At 36.9% G+C, this 18,913-nt stretch overlaps 1 protein-coding gene across 1 annotated transcript in view; it reads left to right on the forward strand.

Moving 5' to 3' along the window:
- Positions 1–18,913, forward strand: part of ASXL3 (additional sex combs like transcriptional regulator 3) — a 105,946-nt gene that overhangs the window by 78,604 nt on the left and 8,429 nt on the right. Inside the window, exons 8-9 of the mRNA XM_010574367.1 lie at positions 13,227–13,323; positions 13,797–13,902. Of these exons, the coding sequence (XP_010572669.1) occupies positions 13,227–13,323; positions 13,797–13,902 (203 nt within the window). The remainder of the gene's footprint in view (positions 1–13,226; positions 13,324–13,796; positions 13,903–18,913) is intronic.

An 18,913-nucleotide genomic window follows, 5' to 3' on the forward strand; every position in this document is an offset into this window, starting at 1 on the left:
GGGGAGTTGGAACTAGATGACCTTTGAAGGTCCCTTCCAACCCAAACCATTCTATGATTCTATGATTTAGTGTAGGAGAGCATACACTATTCTGCACTGGAAGTAATGATGTGGATTATTCCATTGCTAGTTTCTAAATCAGATTTGAAAAGAAGATATGGTCATGATTATGGACAGCTCAGCAGAAACATCTGTTCAGTCAACCTTAAAGCAACAACAGCAGGGAGGCTGCACTAAAGAAAATACCCTTTCATTAAATAAATAGTATTAAGTCATCATCTTGAATATTAAGCATGGCCAGTTCAATTCAGAAGCTGTGGAAAGAATCCAGAGAAGGGCACCAAAATTTACATGAGCCATAAAAAAAAATTCTGAAGAAAAATTACTGGATTTGGGCTTTTAAATCTATCAGAACCAAATGAATTATGAAGAGTGGCAACTTTAATAACAATCAAGTGCTGTATTTCATACAATAGGCAACTAACCCATGGAAGTCTTTTGCATACTAAAAGTTAGCATTGATTGCTGGCAGAGTTTAACTGATATAAATAGAAGATGGTGGATGCATATATATGAGTAGTAGCCACAGTTACACCAAATGGACTGAACTATTTATGGAAAATAAAAATCCCCTTTTTCAGTCTTATGCCAACTAAGCTAAATAGAAATAGAAATCTTCTATTTCACAGCTTTCTTAGTAATTGGCTATTATGTGATCTTTCACAAGCTTTATCTACATGATCTGTTCCTTGCAGTTATCAAGGGTTAGTTCAACCTCTGATTTTATCTGATATCGCTACCATATGGTACCACTTACATATTACTGACTGCTGAAAAATATAGTATCTTTGCTTAACATTGAATTGTGTAGCAGAAACCCTATAATCAGAAATGCAGCTATTGTTTAACAGAACTTACAGATTGTTTGTGACAACTACAGCTGCCTTTCCTTTTCTTACCCAAGCGCGTTCACACTCCTTCTCTATTATAGACTTGCCAACTGTTAGAACATCCTTTCAGTTTGGTCCCATTTATCACAATCTCTTTGAATGGTAGTTGTAGAAGTGGAAAAATGACTTTTAGATAGGTAATGGCATGCTTGAACAGTCAGCGGTATTCTGTAGGAAATGGAGAAACTTCCTCAATGGAATACTAGAAATACATGCAAGTTCACTTAAAAGTTTTTTTCAGATGGGTAAAAGTTAAGTTTTGTAATTGCCAACTATTACTTGACAGGGAGAGCTCTAGCTGTGGAGAACTCCATGACATAATTGGTTCCAAGATCATTAGCCAAAGTAATGAACAGGACAATCATTGTTTAGCATTATTATATAGAATTTAGGCTTATATAAGTGCAAGCATATGTTAAGAGTTTCTGAAGAATGTGTCAGTCAGAAATTAAACAATCCAGAGACTGACAAGAGCACATATAGTAATAATTTCTGTTCCCCTTTTTAATGCTTTGTCCATTTTGCGATGCTAACATTTTTTTCTAGAAAACATTGGTATGGACAAAGCATATGGCCTTATAATACTATCCTCTGCAGCCATTCTGTATTTCCCAGTGATAATTTCTGGCTCTTGAGCTTAATGAGAAATCTGTTCTACAGGGATGCCACACACAGCCTCAAGAACAGAAAGTATCTACCTGGGCTTTTAGTACGACTCAAGCTATCAACTGCTAGCAGGAGTGGTTGATGAGTGAGTAAGGCTCCTTCCAGCCATCATGAAGCATAATTGTGGTGGCTGATACAACAGGTTTGTGTTTGAGAAAGATGGTTCCAGAAACTGAGAGTGTGTCCGCAATACAAGCAGAGCCAGAAGACAGTGCAATGCTCTATGCCATGTCATCCATTTAAGATACTTTGGAACTAATTGCAATCTATGGTTTAAATTGCATGCAGGCAAAACTAAGCCATTATCTTATAAAATTGCAGTGGTTTTGATGGTCATTCTGTCTAAATGAGTGGTTGTTTCAGATATGAATCATGAGCTGTGGTCAGTTACACTAGCTTGCATAGAGTCACTCCATTGGAAGCACATTAAGAGGCTAGAGGCCTTGAAGACAGAATGCGAGGACTGACTTAAGCACCTTTCTTTAAGAAAAGGAGGATGGCAGTTGGTCAGAAGAGAAATGCATGCAAGAGTACTTTTAGTTCTCTTTTTAATGATGATGTAATAATGGCAATTTGATATACCATCCTTTAGCTTTGTAAACTGTGAAACACTCTGTTACTAATTTATTTTTAAACTTCTTTAGCATCTTTTATATCTTGACATAGAAAATATGCAAAGAAAGGGCACTTTATCTAGTCTTCTGTATACTAAGGCAGAATCAACAATGTCTGTTTTTCTTGATAGATATTGTCTGAAAGGTTTTTTGGCTGTTCAGTGATGGAGAATTCACAGCCTCTCCAAGTAAGTCTAGTGCTTCATTGTTTTCACTGTTAGAAAGTTTTCTCCTCAGTGTCTAATCTGAATCTCTTTTGCTGCAATTCTGACTGTTATTCTTTGTTCAGTTCAGCATCTATGTGGAAAGCGTGGAGATTGCTGTGTTCATTTTCAAATAGTCTTCAAACATGAAGGCGGTAACCCATTCCCCCTCTCCGTTTCTTTTTCCTGAGAAGCAGCCCTTATTAATGCAGTCTTTGTAGATCTAGGACCTTAAATCTGTGCTCAGCCTCATTTCTCTCCTTTGGACTTTGTACCAGTTTTGAGTTGCAACAATGAAAATTGAACGTACTACTCCAGCTCAGGTGATAAGTAACACCAAGAAGAGCAGAACTGATTGCTGTGTTTTTACACAGTAGTCCCATTTATAACTTCCAGTGTTGTGCTCATCTGCTTTGCAATTTTATAGCAAAGTTGACTTATATTCAGTTTGTGATCAGCCCATGTGCTCATAAGCCACAAATACTTTTCTACAGAAGCATTGCATAGCCACTTAGTTTCTTCATTTTGTATTTCTCTAGTTATGTATTACTACACGAGTCTGCAACTTTGCATTTGCCACTATTGCAATGCCCTGCTTATCTCTATTGTTTCCAAAGTAATTCTCAAATGCATCAAGAGAATTCTGAATTTCAGTTGTAGATTTCAGTATACTCAGTCCCTCTCTGACTGATGTTATTTGCAAATTCCTTCCATTTTTTTTTTATCATGCCCCTGAAATACAGCCTCCCAGTTGGTAATAAATAAACAATAGTTCCCTAAGTAAAGAGTTCTGAGTAGTTCTGTAGCCACCTAGTTACAATTTATATATCCTAGCTTTGCTTAAGAAAATGTCATGTGACACAGCATTGTTAAGCTATAAAACTTGTGCTGTTTTTCTTTTATGACAAGGCCTTTTATGCTGTCAGAAAGAAAACAGACGGACTTGACGTGACCTATTCTTGACAAATCCGTGTTGGCTGTTGCTCAACTCCTTGTTAACTTCCAGGCAGTTGTGTATAGTGTGATATCTTGTGCTTTAATCATTGCACATATTCTCCAGAGCTTGAAGACAGGGGGAGCAAGCAAGATATGTAAACATAGGCTTGTTGTGTCAATTGAGATGAGCTGCGGTATGTAGTCTAGTATCCAACTTCTTCTTTGAAAGGTTATAGGTCCCCTGTAGGTTCTGGGTTGTGTCTGCCCAGAATGTGTCCATATGAATATCTTAGGACACCCTAGGGCATCTCAAAAAAGGATCGGTTATCTGTGTGGGGGCCATAGAGTTCTTCTGAAGCTGGCTTAGTCTGTAAGTCCTTAGCTGTGCTTATCCCCTTCTTTAGACACAGGTGATACATATGTGCTGTATACATATAGCTAGCACGTATAATTTTGCAGTTAACCTTTTCACTGCTCTGAAATCCATCTTTTAACAATTCTAAAACAGAGTCATAACTCGGCATTTAACAGGCTAGTCTATCAAGCCCAAATGATCTGAATGCATTTAAGTAATATTTATTCAGCTCCTTGCTTGTTCAAGGGTGAGATCTTACCCTTTTGCCTTTTGTTGCTGGTATTAATTGTATTAAGGACCTCAATGCAGCAGATTTGTGGTGAAGATGGATGCAAAAAAGGCAGTATGAACATTAGCTTTGTCTCCATATCCCTCTAGTTTTTCCCCTGTGTTGCACAGTGGACTAACTTTTTCTTTCATCATCTTCTTGCTCCTAATGTACTTACATAATTATTTCTTCCAGAGTTTGACGTGTCCCTTGCCAGCTGTGTCTAATTTTGGCCCATTATACCATGTTCTGCTGTGGTATTCTTGCTTAGTAAGTTGACCTCATTTCCATTCCCTGCATGCTGTGAGATCAACAGTGAGGTCCTAAATAAGACAATGCGGTCTCATGGTACAGTCCCCATTATTCCTTTGCAGGAGGCTTTGCACTCCGTGTGGTCAGTATTGTTTATTTAAAGAACTGTGAGGTTTCTTTAACTCCTTTTTCACTAGCACCATGTTCTTGGGGATTCTCCCAACTAATTCTGCATTTATGAAAGTATGCCTACTTGAAACACATTTTTTTTTTATTCTGTTGTCATTTCTTCTTTCTTTTTTTCCCCCCAAAATTTTAGTCTTTTGTATTACTATCAGTCATATGAATTATCAGATCTCCATTTTGCCAATTAAGTCAAAATGTTGATTGTCAACCAAATCTTCCAAGTCCTCCTACGTACCATTTGTAGTTCTTGCATTAGTGTTCAACCATCAAAGACTGAGATAAATGTACCACTGTCATCACATTGGCCCCTTCTTTAACCTTCTTTTATAAATAAACTTGTTTTGGCAGTGGTACACAGAACAGTATTTTATTTTATTTTATTTTATTTGCCCATACTATTGGGCCACATATATAAATACAGCATTCAAATTTTTGACAAATTAGCAAGTCTGTCTTTACAGCATGTTCCTTTCCTCTGTGAGAGCTGTTTTCTATCTTTGCTTACCTATTTCCATATCTCTAAACCTTCTTGGGGCATCACCCCATGGGTGACAGATGCCAAAGGCATTCTGCCTACAGCACATATTAAACCACAACTTCATTACCAGTATATGTCTGTCACTGCTGATAAAAGCATCAACAGATCCCTGGGTTTCATGATGAGTCCTACAGCCTCCTTGTCACTTCTGATCCACTCAATCTCATTTCTGGCTGTATTCTTAGAGTGAAGGTAGATGGACATCAAAGTTTAATAACCAGTGAAATGGATAGATTTTGCAGGCTTCATATCTACGAAGACTTTAATGAGGTTCATCAGATGGTCTCTGTTGTCCTCATTCCCCTTCATTCCCCCCTTGGAATCCGCTTTGGAGGTGGTGAATCTCTTGGACACTGGGAGCACTGGGTTTTCTTAATCTGTTCTTGGGAATGGTTCCTCCCTTTTACCAGAACAGGTTCTAATTTTGGGATTACCTTTCTCTGTATATAAAGATCATATGAAGATCTGGAGGGTTTAGCAAGGAGAGAGCTTTTTATTCTCTGATGGTGTGCAAGGGTGCATCATGCTGTCATATTTGAATTTCTTGCCAAAGTCACCCATGTAAACTAGTTACTGGTGCCTGACACTGCCCATTTAAAATTTACATGTGCCCATTTTAAACATGCTGTTTCAAAAGGAATAGGAATGTAGTCTTTGGTGTCCAGTGCAGCAGATGTGAATTTATAGTCTGTTGTGAGTCATCTTTGTGACTGCTCATACCTGGAACATTTTGTCTAAATATATCCACAGAGCTTGTATCTAGTTCTGCGCTGTGTGAAAAAGGGTGTCTTTTTTAAATTTTCAGTAGTTAATGACAAGGTAGATGGCCTTTAGAAATGCATTGGCTCATCTTTTTTGTTGTGCTTTATAAGCATTAACAGGAATTAATTTGGTCAGTGCTTTTCTTGTTACACTTTCCTGTTATTGCAATGTGTTACCTCTTTGTAGCTTTCCTGTGTCCAGTTTCTGAGCTGTTTGACACAGAGGAGGATAGGATTCACCTCCAAATGAAGACATCTGAATTCGTATGTCTGCAAGTGTGCTAAGTGTCCAACTCCCACTACAGATGACACAGATAGAGTCAATACATGAACAAAGTGCCTGAAGAGCTATTTGTCTCACTGTAAAGTAGATGCCAACTTGCTAGTCAGCTGAATAGTCCTCTAGGCTCCATTGACTGCATCGGCTAGACCTCCGTTGACTGTAATAGGAGATTGGAAATGTAAGCCATGCCTAGACATTTACGTTAGGTGTTTTAATCTTAAGCTGAATTCCAGACAGTAATGCCACCACCCTGTATTACTTTTTAAGTTACATTTGTATGGAGCTGTAGGGTCTAGGCTCGTGTGCCTTTGGCACTAACACTATAGAAATCATTAATAGCAAATATTAATCTTTGTCATCAAATGAGTTTGTAAAGTATGAGTTTGGATATTGTTTTTGTTATGATTGCTAGCAGTCACCCCTTCTATTCATCCCCTCAAAGAATCACGAGAACAGTGTAAGTAGTGGCCTGAAGCCAATGATCACAGGTGGCAAGCATCCAGTTTTGGTGGTCTACACAGATATTTGATAGTATCACCTGGAGACTTGCCTGCGAACTGGTGTCATGGTTTAACCCCAGCCAGCAATTAAGCTCCACACAGCCACTCGCTCACTCCTCCCTGGTGGGATGGGGGAGAGAATTGGAAGGGTAAAAGTGAGAAAAGTTGTGGGCTGAGATGAAGACAGTTTAAGAGGTAAAGCAAAAGCCGCGCACACAAGCAAAGCAAAGCAAGGAATTCATTCACCACTTCCCATGGGCAGGCAGGTGTTCATCCATCGCCAGGAAAGCAGGGCTCCATCATGCCTAACGGTGACTTGGGAAGACAAACGCCATCACTCTAAGTGTCCCCCCCTTCCTTCTTATTCCCCCAGCTTTACATGCTGAGCGTGACGTCCTGTGGTCTGGAATACCCCTTGGGTCAGTTGGGGTCAGCTGTCCCAGCTGTGTCCCCTCCCAACCCCTTGTGCCCCCCCAGCCTCCTCGCTGGTGGGGTGGGGTGAGAAGCAGAAAAGCCCTTGACGCTGTGTCAGCACTGCTCAGCAGGAGCGAAAACATCCGAGTGATCAACACTGTTTTCAGCACAAATCCAAAACATAGCCCCATACTAGCTACTGTGAAGAAAATTAACTCTATCCCAGTGCAAACCAGCACAATTGGGCCAAACTTACTTTTGCACTTTCTTTCTCCCATGCGACATACTACTTCACAAGCCTTGAAAAGGTCTCAGGCCTAAGGTCAGTGTTTTCTATTAAGATAGTTGATAGCTATAAATATTTATTGCTTACATCTGTATTTGGGTGGCTAAAGTAATCTGAGTAGGTAGCCTATTTTAAAAAGGAGGGACTTTAAAAGAGAAGGCAGTTCACTCCTGTTACAACATGAACCACCAAGCCTGGTGTTAAGCACTGAGAGATCTGGTTTTTGCTGACATAGACACCGTGGCATGAAGGAACAATTAATGCATCAGACTTCATGATCCCCAGTAGGAAGTGGTGGAAATTTATAGGATCAACAAGCATGAATTTGGACATGGTTGGCCTGCGCAGTGTAATGGAGGTGTAAGGAAAGCCCAAGAATTAGTCACCAAAGTGTTTGTTCCAAAGTACTCCCCCAATTTACACTAGTCTGCATTCAGAGGATGTCCAATTGGTAAAAGCTTGTGCATGTTGAGACATGCATTGTGTTGTTGCAATCTCTTCTAAAGCTTACTATCACTTTATACTAGATTTGATAGCAATTTTTAATCCTTTGGGGATTTTGTGGAGCCAGAGAGAATCTGGTATGCTTCAAACGTATCTATTGATGTTTTGTTTGTATTTAGGTTGCAAGGGGGTGTTTCATGCTGACTGGCTTAGGTAGCAAATGTAGAGACCCAAATTAGGAGTCTGATCTTTCTGCTTCCTTTACTGTTAGTAGAAACAGAGGAGCTCTTCCAGAGTGATTATACAGAGTACCTAAATAAAGTTTTTATTTCTGTGTACTTGGACTCAGACAGTTCTGTTTCTTGGAGAGAGTTCCCCTTAGTATTGGAGATTTTGGGGGGACAATACAGGTACTGGTCTTCCCTGTCACCTGTGAACTTCTGCTCTATGATTGTCAAGAGTAAAATGAGCCAGGCTCGGCATGTTGTCTCACCAGCTCTCCAAAGTGTTTGCCTTCAGAAAGTCAGTCACTAAGGTTGCTGCATCTTCAGCTGCTACATTTGCACTGTACATTCATCACAGGTCAGTTTGATGCTGGTGCCCAGTACTGGAGAATCGCATTTGTTCCATGTTAGAAAACGGTGGCGGTTTCTCTCCACATACATAACTAAAATGTAATTTTTCCTGTGTGTGATATAAATGCTGCTAAATTTTTCATTTTTAATATTTTGGAGGCTTTAGTGCAAAAGCGTCAAAATGTATTTTGTCATACCTTCCATCTTTTGCACATAATTCCTTTTACATACCTTTGGGAAAGTCTATGAATTACAGGACTGTTCTTCCCCCAATATAAAGTATAAAAGCACAAAAGAGGCTTACTAGCAGTTTGTAGAAAGTATATAATTACTTGAGTGGTACTGAACAATTCACTTGGATAAATCTTCACTTCTCTCACTGTTTTTTTGTTTGGTTTTATATTGTCAGGTATTATGGTCAAATGGCGTGATGTTCACACATAAGCTTTTATGTAAGAAATATGTTCTACTACACAGGAACTATGTATAGTGGATCATTAGTAGTTTTATGAATACATTAGGAGAATTTTGAATCATTTGAAAGAGAGATAAAAATAATAGATTTGCTAATTCCTTGTCTTCAGACATTCTAGCCAAGATCAGATAACCTACCAGTACACACCTGTGCAGTACTTGCTGTATCCCTACTAAACCACCAGTGTGCATCTTCAGGTTGAGATAGAAAAATAATCCCTGCCTTATTGTCAGAAGAGAATTTCAGTGGAACTTGGAGGAAAATAATTGAAGTAGCTGTTCATAGAAAGATTACTCAGTTCCTTTTGATAAGAATGTTTGACATTTGCTTTATAATGCAAACAGATGTTGGGTTTTAGCAGAGAAGTTTTGGGGTTGAGTGGGTTTTTGTTTGCTTTCAGTAAAAAGAGGAACTTTTAAAAGCCATTGTGAATTCTGCACAAAAGTATTAATTAGAAAACATAATTCTACCATTGTGCTGAATCAGAAAAACAGAAATTTAAAGCTCAACAGAATAAAACATAAACTTTCCAAGAAATGTTTGTTGTTCCAGCTCATTAACACACTGTCTCTGTTAGACAGCATTTTTTAAATACCATAAAAATTAATAGTGTATTTAAGATCTGCTTTATTGGCATGTTTCTTCAAATGCTAATTTAGACCTAGTGGTTAATTGTGCTGTGTCTATCATCAGAGCAGAGAGAAGTAAATACACCCTTTGGATTCAAAATTTTCAATTTCCACTTTAACTTTTTGACTTAGGTGAAAATGCGTTCTCTGAGTGAGGTAAGAAAAGAAGATTTCAGTAGAGATTGTTAGCTAATATTGTAGGAGGAAGACCTCTTAGCCCTTTCAAGTTTAACAGAGCAGAAAAAATGTCAGCCTGATTTCCCATGACTGGGGTATTGAGAAAAGGAATAAAACATCTTTGTTAGTGTTGTTGTTTCTGCTTGACTCTTTCATAACAACTAGACATAAAATTGCTCATTTTGTGTCTGTTCTAACTTGTTCAAACATTTTTCCCTGTGTAGAAATCGTTAAATGAATCAAAAATAGCCAAACAATTGAACTTCTTGTTAGTTTAGTTTGGGTTGTTTTCCTCATTTGGTAGTGGATCTGCTTTCTGCTTAGTACTTTTTTCTTCTTATAACATCTTGAACATTTCTGCCTCATTCACTTTAGCTCTTTGGCCATTATGAGTTCCTTTAGCTTTTTTGTCCTCATTCTTTTCTCTCTGAGCTTTTAACTGACTGAACAAATTCTTCCTGTTCTAATTGCCAGCACAGGTTTTCTTTGATCTCAGATTTCTGAGCAAGTTTGGTGAAGTCACTGTGCATTATGTGTACCAAATGTAGGTAATGATGACTACTTTCATGCACCCTTCCATAGTGTTTTAGCCTGAAATTATTCTTTCACATCATGTTAAAATACATCACTGGAAGCTCCTCCTCTAATTATTTAGTGTGTTTCCACCTTCTGTATCATTATATGCCCTTCTGTCCAGATTTCAGCTGTTCCAGCTACTTAAATGTTCCATGAGTTGTGTGGTCTCGTGAACACAGGTCTCAGGAAAGGTCCTCCTCTGCCAGTTCATCAAAGGCAATGACTATCATGAAGTTAGCAATGACTTCTTCTTGAGTTTGTTCTTCTTTCTTTTCTTAACCTAAGCCTCTTTAACATCATATTTTTGATCTTGTAAACCTAGTTCCCTAATACTTGTAAGCTGTTACAATTAATATCTAAAGTGGTCAGTGCAGCATGCATCTGTTTTCCAATGCAGTCCACAAATGATCTGTTGTTTCATTGCTATTTGACCTATACTATTTTTTCTTCTTTGGTAACCCACTGCAATCCTCTCATTCCCCTTTTCTGCTATTCTTCTTCTGTTTTTTTTCCACCTCCTTTTTTTTCCCATGGGTACTTACTATTTGGCATGTTTTCTGGTCCACAAGAGCTAATGAACTTTACCTATGACCTTGCTACCATTTGCTTTCTGTTCTGAAGTTCCAGCCTGTGCTTTTCTCTCAGGTGGACTAGTTAACATTTGAATGAAGTTGAACCTCTTTCTAGCATTTAGCTTGAGGTTTGCGGTTTCTTTGTCACACCTTATAAGAAATTGTGCACCCAAAAACTTGGCACTTTTTTCCAAGTATATTAGCCAATAAAATAAAAGATGCAGTAACTCTTCCTGCAAAGCTTGCTTTTCTCATGTCCTTACAACAACAGGGTTACAATGAAGCTAATACTGTTCTTCTTGTATTCACATGGTAATACTACTTGGCGGTCTTCATAATGCTCTTGATTTATGCAGCCAGGTGAAATAGCTCAATCACAGTTGGCTACAGTTTCGTATTATGTTTAATGCAATCTGAAAGTGGATTGGTGCTGAAAAGTGGCATTCTCTTCCACCTCTTGTAGTACATTCCAACTTTGCATGAGATCTAGTGATCATATGACCTTAGGATAAGTTGGGTCATCTTGCTGATTTAACAGAAAATTATTGTCCGCAAATTATTACTTTCCTAAGAGATTTGTTGTTCTGGCTAGTCATATGGCTACACTATTTGCCATCAGCTGAGCAATGGAGTTTCAGGAGGACCATGCCTTTCAGAGACAGCCTGCAGTTAAATGAGGTTAAATATGATAATAACAATTTCATGTCTGTATTACTCTTTCCTGCAAAACACTGTCAGGCTTAGGGATAAAATCTTAAATTTACTGAAGTTTGGAGTAGAACCTACAATGACACGAGTAGGTGTTACTATTTCATCTCCTTTTATGTTGAAATTCAAGGTAGCTTCAAGCTGCGCCTTTCTTTGAGGAACAAAGAATTGTTTATTTAGTAACTTGTGATTCTTTTCTTTGTAACTTCTCATCTTACCTTTTTAGGAAATTGTGTAAGTGCTGTTTTCGACCATATATTGGTTTGTTTGTTCAGGTGCAAGAGGCACTGGTATCTAAAAATCTCACTTTAATATATTACTTCTAGAATTCTTTCCATTTTTTCTCCAGTTTCAGCATTAGTCATAGCCTATCTGTAATTAATATGCATGTGTTCCACAACCCACATCATGAGAAGTGTAGAAGCATTACATATCCACCCTACTTGAATGCAAATCCTATGACTTGTTGGCAAAACAATGCCATATAGCAGGAAATCACAGGCAGCACAACTGTAGGTTCATATCCTGCTGAGGGAGCCTGGTACCATGCACATATTGTTTTCTTGCTGTAATCAAATGCCTTTAGCATTGCCTGTTCTTCAGAGTCCATGCTTATCATTCTGTTTCTCTTTTTACTTCACATCTTTCTGGTGTACTCCTATGAGATTATTGTGGGACAGGATGTCAGCTAGGTAATGAGTAAATTAACAAAGATTGTTCTGAAAGTAGGGCCAATTTTATCAGTGAAATATAGAGCTCAGTGAGGGAGATACAGCTAAATATCGTTTAATGTTTCTGACACGTCTCCTTCTTTCTGGCTCCAGTTTGAAACAGGCACTGAGAATTACGGGATAGTACGTAGCTGAAACATGTTAATATGCTGGAAAATGTGCTGGTTTTTGCTGCTAGGTCACAAATGGTGTTGGCAAACATTTGTCTCTTAGTTACCTTAAAGGATGTAAAACAGTGAGAGTTTTGTTCTAGCAACGTTACCTCTTCTGCTGCTTCCTGTCTTTCTTTCTTTATTTGCTAGCTTGTTTTTATTGTCTGTTTGTTTATTATGCTAGAGGTGATACCCACCGCTAGTTTGTTTTATATAATTACTTTTTCCAGTTATTCGAATTCCTTCAACAGTCAGACATATCCTTACAACCTGAAAATAAGCATTAAGTTTTATGGTAAAAGCTCAACAGTTGGATTGCTTTTAAAAGTTATTGTAGAAAATATTGTGATTTTTAATAGTGGTTTATCATTGAATGTGTGACGGATGTAGAAAGTAAAAATAATTATAATGTTCTTCCACCGTTTTCACTGTTGATGCCTATAAAATTATGTGTATAGCTGGTTTTAGTTTTAGTGCTGAGTTTACACCAGTTATTTTGTTAAGGTTACCTGTCACCCACTCTTCTGCCAGTACAACATATTAGCTAACATGAGTGTTAGGTTTATTTAGAAACAGCAACTTTACTGTCTTCATTACATTTAATTAATTTGTTTTGTACCATATTCCAGGCATATGCACAAGTACAACAATGATATTGATTTTTGATTGTGTACAATAGCTCTAGACATAGGCCTAAGATAGAGGGCTATGATTAAAACACATCAATCAGTTGTAAACTGAGTTATCATCAGTAATACTGACGACTGAAGAGAGCACACTGATGCTGGATTAGCCCACTTGCATTTACAGTAACAACTATAATGAAAATGCTGTTTTAGTAGTAGTAGGTAATTTTCTTTGTTATTCCCACTCCCTATCCCTCCCCATTTCCCTTAATTGGAACTCTGTTTTTATGTAATCTTAGCTGACACTATTTCTGACACTATCTTCTGCTACCATCGGCTTATTTTCTAGATGGGAAGTGATGGAGTTTTGCGCCTCAGTAGTTCCGCTCTAAATAATGAATTCTTCGCATATGCAGCACAAGGGTGGAAACAGCGATTGGCAGAAGGTAACTCACTACTTGTTCTCAGATTTACCAAAGGTTAATTGTTTTTATGAAGAATGTCTCTGTTTCTACATTTGAGAAATACTTTTATAATAGAAAGTGTAATACACCAGTAATTCAGCCAAAGAAGAATTGCTGATTCCATTTTGAATTTACTGTACATTTTTACAGCTTGCTGTGGCAGCTTATTTTGACAGTTTAAAAAAAAAACCCAGCATCTTCATCACTGCCAGCCTTGGAAACATAAATGCATGCAACTACATCCCACCAATATACTTTTGAAATACTGATGTCATATGGTAAATTAAATTTTTCTATGTCACACTCCCTTTTGTTTTTAATTATTTTCATTTGGAATTGTTGGATGACTGTAACAGAAATCACTGTATGTCACCTTTGTATCTGTAATTTATAATTACCCATATTAAGCTAATCCTTGACAACTTTCATTCAATATGTTAGTATTTGTTTTTTAGGAGAATTTACACCAGAAATGCAGTTGCGCATCAGACAAGAGATTGAAAAAGAAAAGAAAACAGAACCTTGGAAGGAAAAATTCTTTGAAAGGTTTTATGGTGAAAAGTAAGTACTGAAGCAAATAAAGCATTTTTTATTTTCTTTTAGGAGAAAATGAAAATATAATTCTTTGCTTCACATAGCATGGTCATATGCTGTAAAACTTAATAAAGCAGTTATCAAAGGCAGTCATTCCCCAGTATAAGAAGTTGTGGGTAGAATTATAGTGGTGTGTCTGCACTTGCATTACAATTGCATTTTTAAAGGTTCATAACTCATCCATAAAAATTCATTCCAAGGAGAGCTTAAGACACAGGGCGAAGCATGTGAGTATTTTCTAATTATCTTTTAAAAGATAGCATTAGGGCAATTCTTCCCTCCTGCAAAATATAAATACAGCTTCTACAGACTAGAAGATGAGTAGAGATATTTCCATAGTATGTTTTTGTTAATTTTATTTTTTCTAAGCTAGTTGCAATGTTTCTAAAATCAAATAGTGTTTTTTATTGTTTGACTCAGATGGCCCTTGCTGGAATAGAATGTGCAATATAGAAGAAATATTGGCTAGAGACAAATGAAGGTGACAATGACTAGTCTAATTTTAGAAGTGAGATGCAAAGAATAAATAAATACCCTTAACTGACTAAAATGAATTAGATAGTACCAATCCAGGTGCACAACTGGGACGAGTCAGCACAATTTCATTGATGATGCCACAGAGATGGCATTCTGCAGCAGCTGAAGATTCAGTTCTTATATATTTTTTTTTTTTAATCAAATTTAAGGAGATTCACATCTTTTTAAAATTCAAGAATCTTCCTTTTAAAAATTGCTTTAAAAAGTTAATCTATCAATACTTAGAATTACCTCCCTGTTTTAAAAAATACTAAATAATAAAAGTATTAATTATTATAACTACAAAATAATTCTTTAAGAGTTACTGATTTTTTTATTTATTTTATTTTCAGGTATGTTTTAATGGAATTTTTGCATAATACTTAGCAGACAAAAATGTGCCATGGGAACCATCATCACATGGGATGTCTTACTTTTTGTTATTAGATGTTTTTTACTTAGAAAATCCAGGGCACAGGGAACCCTTCATATAAGTGAATAACTTAAAGATTAAGGCATTAACTAAAGTGTTTCTGCGATAACAATGCTACTTCTCACAATCCACTGCCTTGGACCACTGGGAAATGTAGTGAAAACAAGGAAACAAATGGACAGATGCATTTTAATATTTTATTTTGCACACCCTTGCTAGGTGCCTTCTCCCAGTGTGAATACTATTTCTACACACCTTATCTTTACATATAATGGAAATTCTATGGTCTTAATATGGCAGACTTTCTTATTGTCAAGTGCTTAATTTCTTACTTAACAGCTTTGAGACCTCAATGTAGTGCAGGTGTTGATCCCTTTAGTATTGAAAAATATTAATTAGGTTTTTAGATAAGGAATGTAGTAGCTTTTCATTATGCATGTCAAGAGAAGAGTCAGTTACCAACTTTTCATGAAGGAAAGGGCTGCGTAAGGTATTGGCATAGGGCCTTCCACAAGAAGTAGAAGATTTGTACCAGCAAAGCCTGAGGACCTCACTCTAGCTGAAGCCTATTCCTCAGTCACATATGACTGTCACATACACAGAGAATGATACTCATACTTTTACAGAGCCAGCAGTCCTGCCATGGTAGCTGACTGCTGGACACTATAATGATTGGCAGATAATTACTCAGTCTGCAGTGATACATGTCATTTGGGTTGATAGGTTCCTGACATCAACATTGTTATGCAAAATGTCATATTACACATAATTTCCATTTTGACTACAGTACTGAATCTGGTCCCCCCTGCCCTTTCCCCAGCTTGCGTTGTTTCACTTGGATTCTTCTTGCTGGCTGTTATGTAGGCAGAGCCTACTTTACTGTTTGGCCAGATTTAAGTACTTTTTCTCATTATTTACTGACTGAATGGTAGCTTTTGCTATAGCTTCCACCTTGTGTAAGTTCTCTCACCTTTCTTCAGTTTGGTTTTTAAGCTTGCTTTGAGTATGATTGCTCTTTGTCTCTTTTCAGCTATGTTGATTCGACTGAAGTAACAGATTTTGAAAGCTTCCTGAGTTATTTCTCACATGCACTCTCTGCAAAATGGATCTCTCTTGCAGTCTAACTTGCTCACTTTACAGTCAATGTGGTATTTTTGCTCTGACTTCCGCTAATTTGATCTTTTAATAGTAAATTCAAGTTTCACCTTATACTTAGAGAAGGACTATTAATAGATGCACAATCTTTGTAAACATTTTTACACACTCTCCAGTACATGGCATTCAAAGGCTTTAGAGTGCTTCTTCCACGTTGGCTCTATACATTATGTTTCTTGTGTTTGCTCTTACCTTACCCAAGCTGTTTATCATGGGACTGTCAGTTGTAGTTTACTTCCATCCATTTATGTTCTCTTTCCGCTTCCTCATGGTTGTTCATTTTTCCTCTCTCTGAATTTCTAAAAACCAAAAACTTCATTCTGCACTCATTTGTCTAGGATCAGCTGATGCATGTTGCCAGAAATCCACATTCTTCTGGCTCATTGCCCCAGGATTGCAAGGGTTACATTCTCTTGTCTCAATTTATTGTTTCTTTTCCCAGTCTTGAGAGAGTTATGTGTCAGGATAGTGCTGCCAGCTCACTAAATCAAAAATTTAATTTTGGGTAGGTCTCCTCTCAATTTTATTGCTGATTTAATTGTTCTTTTTTTAAATTTTTTTATTTTTTTATTTTTTTATTTTCCCCGGTACTACTTATCACAGCACTAGAATATTAGCATCCATATATCCTTGAGTAGCTGTTTAGGTTTTTTTTATTTGATGATTGACTGCCCTCACTTTATCAGCTGAACCCTGTCCTTAGCACTTTCACTGACTGCTTTTCACTGGTGTCCTCATATTTTTGTGCTGTTCTGCAAACTTTGGGTGTCTTTTTCTCTAAGGAAGAAGACAGATCAGCTTTTTATCTTGCAATCTGAGATTGCCTTAAACATGCTGATCTTGAGCCTTCTCCTTTTGAAAGCCTTTTTCTTCACTGCAGTATCTTCTTCAAGATAGTAGTATTTCCAATACTGCAAAAAACCAATTAAGATTCAGTACGTGTTCTGCTGGCCTTAATCCTGCATTATCTTATTTTTTCTTACACTTCTTCCTCTTCAATATGTTGCTAGAATGTGTGAATTTGTGTAGTGTCCATGTGACAGTTGCATTCACTTTTATCCTGTCCTTCATTCCTTTGCTGATTTTCATTCCATAAAGATAAATATCAGGCAATATCTTTTTGTGATGTAAGCCAGCTAGAGAAAATAGACCACTGATTCAGTTTTCAGTAATGCAGTGGATTTCTTTGCCCTCCTCATTGAGATACCTTTTGCTTGTTTACACAAGGAATTTTAGAGGAAGGAAATTACTCACCTAAACCTAGGTAAACTAAACTTTACTCACCTACTTATAACCTAAACTTAGACAATATAGGGAACCTATAGTCTATATAGAAGAAAGACACATCTTCTGAAATGCATTCAATGTGAGAGATGTAAATTTGCTCTTCTGAATTGCTCTCCAGAGGATTCTTCCTCAGCATATTGATGGCATAGGGAGATTTTGTGCATATTAAGTGACTACTAGTAGGTAATATTAATAATTACCCTGAGAGTGCTTTTTGGGGTACCAATTGCAGGCTGGTTTGGGGTTTTTTTGCATTTACAGCTCTCACAGTAATGCATAAGTTCAGTATTTTTAAAATGCGCAACCACAGATTTGGGATTTTTTACATGTTTATTCTGTACGTCCATATACATGGGCCTTTGTGATCTCTGTATCCTCTGGCTGCACAATGACAAGTTATCTTGCTTCCATAATTTCTGAATATCTTTTATGCTTGCTTATTTCCATATTATTCTTTGTTTTCTGATTAAAATGAGAACAGAGATCAAACTTCTGTTAATTAGATTAGAAGATACTTAAGACCATGAAATTTCTGTTAAGGCCTCCAGTCAAGCTTTTGTGTATTTTCTACTATTATGGAATTGCTGATGCACAAAGTTTGCTTGGAAAATCTTACTAAAGATGCTGAACACCTGTACTCCCGCTGTCCTTGGAAAGAAATGAGGATGTCAGAGTGCATACATTTTTAAAAATAACTATTTTTTTCAGCCCTTGGCTTTTGTTTTGTTTTGGTTTGTTGTGTGGGTTTTTTTAAATTTTTTAAACTAACATTTTCAGGACCAGAGGTAAGAAAATCTTCAGAAGAGAAGTATACACAGGGATGGTTCCTTTGCACTTCATCCATGAGAATGAATGCATAGCTTATAAATATGTCTTTTTAGCTGCTTAAGAATGTTAATCTTCTTTTTAATTATAGTGAAATCAAATGAATGGTATATAGATAGATCTGTTTATTTAGAAATAGTTTTCATCTTAAATGAAGTATTTAGTTTGCTGAAAGAATGGAGCAAAAACACACAAGCTGTCAACTGAGATCTTTATAATTGCCTCTTGAGTTGTAAAATGAGGCTGAAGTGGAGTTATTTTGATTTTCATGATAAATTTGAAATGACTGTCAAATTGCAAAACTGAAACACGTGCTTTGCCTTATTAGTTTTAGGTACAGCTTTTTATTTAAAGTGCAGCATTTAAGCCATATTGCTGGCTGCGTTGACCCTAAATGCAGGTGTAGGAGGGAAAAAAGGGATTTGCTTTAGAACTGTTACTGATGGAAGAAGATACAGTTGTGCATTTTGTCTGCAATGCATGCTGTATTAGTATTGCAGTATTGTGCTGGTATTAAAAAACAAAACAAAACACAGAAATTTAAACAGAGTATGGGTACTGGTGAATCTGTGTAGCTTGCTTTTTTGTTTCATTGATGTGCCAAATAGTTAAATAATGAATAATAGATTACTTATTTTAAAAATATTTAAGTTTTTTAACACTGGTAAGAAAATCCAGGTAGCTAGGTTTCCAAAATGTATAAAACCATATATAAATCAGTCAGCCACCACTTAACCAAACCATTATTTTAAACTCGAAAAG

Source organism: Haliaeetus leucocephalus, unplaced genomic scaffold (assembly GCF_000737465.1).
Source record: "Haliaeetus leucocephalus isolate CR32 unplaced genomic scaffold, Haliaeetus_leucocephalus-4.0 Scaffold428, whole genome shotgun sequence".
In the NCBI taxonomy this organism is placed as follows: domain Eukaryota; kingdom Metazoa; phylum Chordata; class Aves; order Accipitriformes; family Accipitridae; genus Haliaeetus; species Haliaeetus leucocephalus.